This window comes from Typopeltis vanoorti, chromosome 13 (assembly GCF_054136105.1).
Source record: "Typopeltis vanoorti isolate ZY-2024b chromosome 13, IOZ_Tvanoo_1.0, whole genome shotgun sequence".
Taxonomy (NCBI): domain Eukaryota; kingdom Metazoa; phylum Arthropoda; class Arachnida; order Uropygi; family Thelyphonidae; genus Typopeltis; species Typopeltis vanoorti.
The window spans coordinates 6,260,715-6,267,932 of NC_143561.1; the positions used below are offsets into that span (position 1 = coordinate 6,260,715).

General features: G+C 33.4%; 1 protein-coding gene across 1 annotated transcript in view; it reads left to right on the top strand.

Annotated features, from left to right (window-relative positions):
* LOC150099905 (COMM domain-containing protein 3-like) overlaps window positions 1-6,045 on the top strand; it is a 92,531-nt gene extending 86,486 nt beyond the window's left edge. Inside the window, exon 8 of the mRNA XM_090402580.1 lies at window positions 2,365-6,045. Coding sequence (XP_090258706.1) covers window positions 2,365-2,424 — 60 coding nt within the window. The 3' untranslated portion in view covers window positions 2,425-6,045. The remainder of the gene's footprint in view (window positions 1-2,364) is intronic.
* The last annotated feature ends 1,173 nt before the right edge of the window (window positions 6,046-7,218 follow it).

Consider the following 7,218-nt stretch of genomic DNA (forward strand, 5'->3'; position numbering starts at 1 on the left):
AGGAAGAGGGGTGATATGATTAAGATGTACAAGTTGGTAAGGGATTGTTATAGGATTAACATTGAAGAGATTTTTTATAAAATGGTGGGAGACTGGGGAGAACAACAGTTCATCTCTGGAAGCTGTATAAGGAGGATGTGTGCAAGGGAGTGAGAAGCACGTCTTTTGTCTTGAGAGTAGTGAATGATTGGAATGCCTTGCCTCAGAGGGTGGTGTCTGCAGAGAATTTGAATGTGATTAAGACATTGTATGATGAGTTGTGTGTATGACAAAAGGAGCCACCTAGATGAGTTGTGTGTATGACAAAAGGAGCCACCTAGATGAGTCAGTGCGACTCCATGGGGTCTTATAATAATAATAATACATTGTCTATTAATATAACTAAGATTCCAGTTGCCCAGCATAGAGCAAGGAACTGCACTTCTTTCTGTAGGTAACTGAGATGCAGCTATGAAGATGAGTTAATCTAATTGAGTGTTCTCTTCTACATGAAGAATTATTGTACTTTGTAATGGAGATGACACTTGTATCTCTTATCCATGTTCTTTCAACAAATAGCATGCATCATATCCAGATGTTGTTGGATGTGTGTGTGTGTGTTGGCTGGTAGGATGGTTAAATAGCCTAGTCAGACGCTACCATTTTCTTTCATTATCATAATACATGTATTTTGGAAGGAAATTTAGTATGATTTTCAAAGCAGAGAATTTTAAATGTCATATTTCATTGGCATAGCTTAAATATGTTTGGAGTTATGATAGAATGCTGATTTAATATAGACATATTAATTCAGTATTACATATGGTCTTTCTTGTTTTATTTCTGCCATTGTTTTAGCTTTCATTAAATGAGCCTTAGTTTGAAAGGAATGCTTAGGAATCACCTAAATCCCATTGCTATTAGTTTTATTGCCTTTAATTAGGAGAGATATTTTACTTTCTCACCAAAATTTGGTTTGGTAAAGTATATTGCGATTTATCAATAATATTACACTTCTTTTGTAGCTTATGGTTTATCATAGTGAGTGAATTCAGTACAACGGCATTTGCTGCAAGAGTTGATTATGTCTATTTGAAAATCAGTTTTGTCTTTAAAATTAATATTTGTTATACAAGGGTGGTCTGAAAAGTTCTTGGCATCAACCAAGTTGGTACATCTGTCATAAGCATCCATGTGAAATTGCAAGTCATTATATCAAGTAGTTTGTTTTATACAGCTGTCTGAGGCAAAAGTGTTGTCTTTATCCCTTGAAACAGATAAAATTGAGTATCATGCAGTTATAAAATTCTTTGTAAAAGAGGGTTTAATGCCAAAAGAAATTCATTCAAAGTTCATGGACACTCTTCCCCTTCATTTTCGACAATTAAGAAATGGGCTGCCGAGTTTAAATGTGGTACCAGCCTTGAAGATGGTCCGCATGAAGCACATCCAAAAAGTGTAACACCACCAGAAATCATCGATCAAGTGCACGATATGGTATTGGATGACCGGCAAGTCAAAATGCATGAAATTGCTGAGACTATAGACATTTCAAAAGAACGTGTAGGATATATTTGCATGAAGAATTGCAAATAAAAAAGCTTTGTGCAAGATGGATGCTGTACTTGCTCACATCCTTTCTTACTATGGATGAGACTTAGATTCACCATTACACACCAGAATCCAAACAGTGGACAGAAGTCGGTTCCATCAGCAGGAAAGGTCATGGCATCAGTGTTTTGGGATGCTAAAGGCATTTTGTTTATTAATTATCTTGAAAAGGGTAAAACAATAACCAGGAATATTCTGATCTTTTAACCAGACTAGACAAAAAAAAATTCTTATGAAAAGACCTGGTTTGCAGGAGAAAAAAAAAATAATTTTTCATCAGGACAATGCACTTGCCCACAAAGGTATGTTGGCAATTGGAAAATTAAGGGATCTACACTATGAATTGTTGGAACATCCACCCTATTCCCCAGATTTGGTGCCCTCTGACTTCTATCTCTTCCCAAAACTAAAAACTCTTCCTTGCTGGTCAGCTTTTCTTCGAATCAAGAGGTGATTACATCTGTAGAGGGTATTTTGCAGATCTTACTGAGAACCACTACAGGGATGGGATAATGGTGCAGGAGCATTGCTGGAATAAATGTATAAATAAATCGTAAGGGAGATTGTGTTGAAAAATAAAAATTTTGAAATTATAAATTTGTTTTTCATTGCTAGGCCGAGAACTTTTCACAACACTCTCATATTATAAATTTATTTTATTTTTAGAGCTATTTGGTAATGTGTTAAGATGTAGATTTTTGTGCATCTGATTAAATTGTTTGTGGTAGTAAAGAAAAAAATATTACTTAAAATGAAATTCTTGTTATTTTAAAGGACCTTGTTGGAAAATTAAAGGATGCCACAAAATGCTTGGAACGGAATGTCCATAACTGAAGAAATTGCTATGTTTGGTTATTAAGACATTTTTTATATTAAATGCTCCCAAGAGTACCATTGTACATTATCTTGTAAACAAGTTCATTAAAGAGTATGCTATTATATAATAAAAGCTTTAAGGTCCATTTTGATAAGGAGGTTTTTGTCAATTTTGAAAGGAAAGGAACACCAGGACAAAAGAGAACACAATTATTACATTATTATGTAAGCATACTTGTGTCCTGCAGTGTGTCTTGGGATACACCATAGGAGGCCAACACTAACAACATGCACACATTGCCTATCATGCTGCTCCTTCAACTCCTAATAGTGCACAACTACCTCTGGCAGCCTGTTCGTCACTCTCCAAACAAAACAAACATGCATCCATGCTATGATTTTACTTATATCATTCTACCATATACCATCTTTTTCTGCCTATTAAATACTTTTTTTTTATAACATTCCACAATGTCATCTTGATCACCCACTGAATCTTCTTACTTCATCAGTAAGAAGTCCAGCCAACCAAATCTGTGCAGTGGGCCAGATGTTGCTTTAACAAAACCCCACAAAGAGGGACAATAACTTTGGAAACTATTAACCGTTTCCGATTTATTTTTGACTGCTGATTTCAAATCTTCCATTTTTCTCTAGCATGTAAGGATTTTTCACAAATTGGATCTCAATATTACAGTAAAATAGCTTTAAAATGCATTAACCCTCTCGTGCATGAATTTTTATATTCATTTATAAAAAAATTATGATACAGTACCATTTAATCTTACACTATTACCATGAATTCATTAATTTTGCTAAATTTGTGCCCTGTATATGTGAAAAATGATGTCCTCATATGAGGCCTTTATGCAGGAGAGGGTTAAGTAAAATAACAGTTTAAAATTTTCTGTAAACATTTTTGGAAAGAAAGTATTGGAAAAAAAATTTTTAATTAAAGATTAATCTTTAGTACATACTTTATATTTCGTTGTGGTGTCTTTTTCCTTCACAGCTTTTTGAACTTCTGTGAAATTCTTTTCCAAGGTCGTCTCTGTGTAACATCCGGCAATAGTCTGCCATCATGTTAACATTCCACTTGCCCTGATACCTTCTTTCTATCTCCTTGATGTCTTGGTGGAATTGCTCTCCTTGCTTTTCACTGACAGTTTCCAGATTCTCAGAAAAGTAGTCTAAACGAGAGTTGAGAAAGTGCACTTTTAAGCTCATGGAGCATCCCAAATCCTTGAATTTCTGTAGCATGTCTTCCACAATCATTTTATAGTTAGGGTCCTTGTGATTTCCTAAAAATTTGATCACCACCTCTTTCAAAACTTTCCACACTTGACATTTTTTCTTCAAACAGTTTATACTTCATAAGTTTCCTGATGTCCAGACTGATAAAAATACTTTAAATTTTTCTGTAGATAATCCCAGAAATTTTGCACAGATGTATTTATAACACTCTCCTTCTTTTGACAAAGCCTTGACAAATTGCTTCATCAATCCCAACTTTATGTGAAGCAGGAGTGAAAGGATTTTTTCCTGAGCAACCAAAGTTTCATGTAACACATTTTTACTTCCAGATTCTAATGCGACTCTTTCTGGCCGTTCCTTCTTGATCCAATGTTGCTCTCGATCTCGGCTGTCCCACTCGCACAAAAAGCATAGGTATTTGGTGTATCCTTTGTTGTCCCAAAATCATAGATATGACTTTAAGATCACCGCAAACTGTCCATCCATGATTATTGTATTTAAGTTTGCTGAGAATGAAGGCTAAATTTTCGTATCGTTCTTTCAAATGCAAGGAATGTGCTACTGGTACTGAAGCATACTTATTGTAATTATGGAGAAGTACAGCTCTGAGGCTTCTCTTTGAGGAATCGATAAACAACCTCCAATTGATGACTGCATATTTTACGTTGCATTTGCTTATCAGTCCGGGAATATCGCTACAGTAAACTAAATCGCCTTCCTCTGAAAAGTAAAGAAGAAAATCTTTCTCTAAATCTTTTATCTGCATTCCTCCCTCCCTCTCCTATCTTAAGAATGAGAAGTTTTGTGGAAATTTCTTTATTTACCATAAAAAGCACTTATACAACTAATTAGCTGTAAATAAAGGAGAATGAAAATAAATACCAATGTGCTGAATTTAAATCCAGTTACTACTAATAAAAACGATAAAATCAGAAATTGGGTAAAATTGGTGGGTGATGGAATTTTTTTTATTTTTTCTGAACTCGGCACCTAAAAATCTATAAGAATCAATTATTACTTTTCAGACAACTTTTCCCATCACAGGCCTGTGTTATATTTTAAAGGACCTTGTTGGAACATTAAAGGAATTACCCCCCCCCCCATTATCTTAAAGGATGGTTTGTGCTCACCTTCCAAATCTCTAACCATTTAATCACAGGATAGTCTTATCAGTGTAATACACACCTTGCAATCTTTTCAGCCTATAGTACTTGCTATACTGAACTGAGAAGTATTATCCTTTACCTACAGTGTTCTTTCAAATCACTATAGAATCTACATCACAATTATCCTCCTGACTTTAACATCAAAATTAGCAAATAATTGGATATCCCTCCTCCCCAGACATTTCTGATATCATTATGTAAAATAAAGAATAGTTAATAATCTGTATATAGTCCTTTGATATACCATTGACCTTCGCCTTAATTTTATTCTATCATATACTTCTCTTTAAGCTACTTTCACCAGTTCATATCCATCTCTATTTGCTGCAATTTACATAGTAAATTTCCAGGCTGTATCCTGAAAATGTGATTGTGAAAGCCAGTAAAACATTGCAGTACAGCCCTTTCTTTTATCCAGTGCTTTTTTTTTTTTTTTTTTTTGTAAAACAATAGCTGCTGGTACTCATTCCTTGTTAGCAGAAGAAATTGAAAACTAAAAATTTACTGATATTACTTCATAGTGTGATGTTTATAGAATAAGAACAGCAAATTAAGTATATAACATAGACTATTAAGCATGAATTTATTGTATGAATTAGTACAATGTATATGATAATTGAAAAAAATTATAGCATTTTATTAAGAGATATTCTGGGACTCATTGGAGGCCACATATTGCACATCAGTTTGTCATACTTGTTCTTGAATGTTTATAAGCACGATAAACAATAGTGAAAAATGTAAATTTCATTAAATAATTAAGCTTATTTTCATATACTAGGTAAACATGAAAATAATTACTGAATATTACAAATTTCTAAATGTACAATATCTGTCTGTATGCCATGCATTACTTATGTCTGTATTACCATTGCATACTGTTAAAAAAAAAAAAAAAAACTGCTTTTATCCAACTGATTGCCACTTAAGACAAGGATATTCTTTCCCATCCATAGAGTAGCATATTCCCATCTGTCCATTCCTAAACTCTGGCCTTAAAACTAAGATACTGATAAAGGATTAAACTAAATTTATTATAAGATACTGACCGTTTTATAACTTGTAGTCCCTATTTTAGTTTTCATTGCTCCATAGTTAAAATTTTAAAAGTACCTTTGAAAGTAGTGATGTAACTGAGTATTGTAACAGTTGCTCTTAATGTAGAAATTGTAAATTTCAAATGCAAGTGTGTGAATAAAATTCTGGTGATAGGTGTTAATGTATAAGTTTAAACTGCTGTTGTGAAATGCATCAAGTAAGCTACTCATTTTCATAACAGTCAGGTTAAGACTTCCAATTTTGTAACATCTATAAGGCTTTTTGTGATTAGAATACATATCAGATGATTTTCTGATATGTATCCTAACTACAGGATTTTTTAATCTTTAAAGGTATCTGTGGCATGATAATAAACAAAAATTACACAATACCCACAGTAATTAACTTTAATGAAATGAAAGTATATCATCAGTGCATAGAAACAAGCACTGATGATATACTTGTATGTATATCATCAGTGCTTGTTTATTGTTGTATGTACCTTGTAGTATGTACTTTGTATTCTCTTTTCAAAGAAAAGAGAATACAAGGTACATACAACAATCAGTTTACCAATTAAAGACGGTTGCCACATGCTAGAAATTAATATATATTAATAAATAAAACTTTCTGATGGTCACATAAAATGAGCATCTCCCAAACTTTTGGAGGAAAGAGACAGTCATTCCAATTCAAATATGGCCAATGTAAAAGGGCTTTACAACTTTCTTTTGAAAAGGCATTCATATTTAAACCTGCTTCTATGGAAAGATGAGCTTCATCCCACCAGACACTGTTTAGTGTCAATACTATGTTGAGAAATATGAAAATTAGCAATAAAAAAAAACTGTAAAAATAAGCAGGAACATAGAAAACTACTACATTCTTGATGGTGACAGTGAATGTGTTTATAAATGGTAGGAGGACATTTATTAAGATTGTTGATGCAAAAATTATAGGAAATTGGCTTTTGTGGGTAATAACAAAACAGTGAAAGCATTCAAATGCAAACGAGGTGGAAGTACAACTGAACAGCAAACAGCTTTGAAAAGGGATCAGATATGATGCAAGTTTCTTGCTTTTAGCCCTTTCAAAATCAGTTTTGTATGTGATGATAATCTGCATGCAGCTATTTTGGTAAAAATATATTTCCATACCAATAATCATTTCAGTGATGTGTTTCACGAAGATTGGAAGTAATAATCCAGTAATAATAATCTAAGGAAATGAGGCACAGAAGTCAACGATCATCCCCACATGGTATTTGATACTGCCAGACATGCGAATGACAGTAACTGAGTTGCTCCACTGGAGAAGAAATCAATCCCAGATTGTGGTCTCAAGAACAAACAAC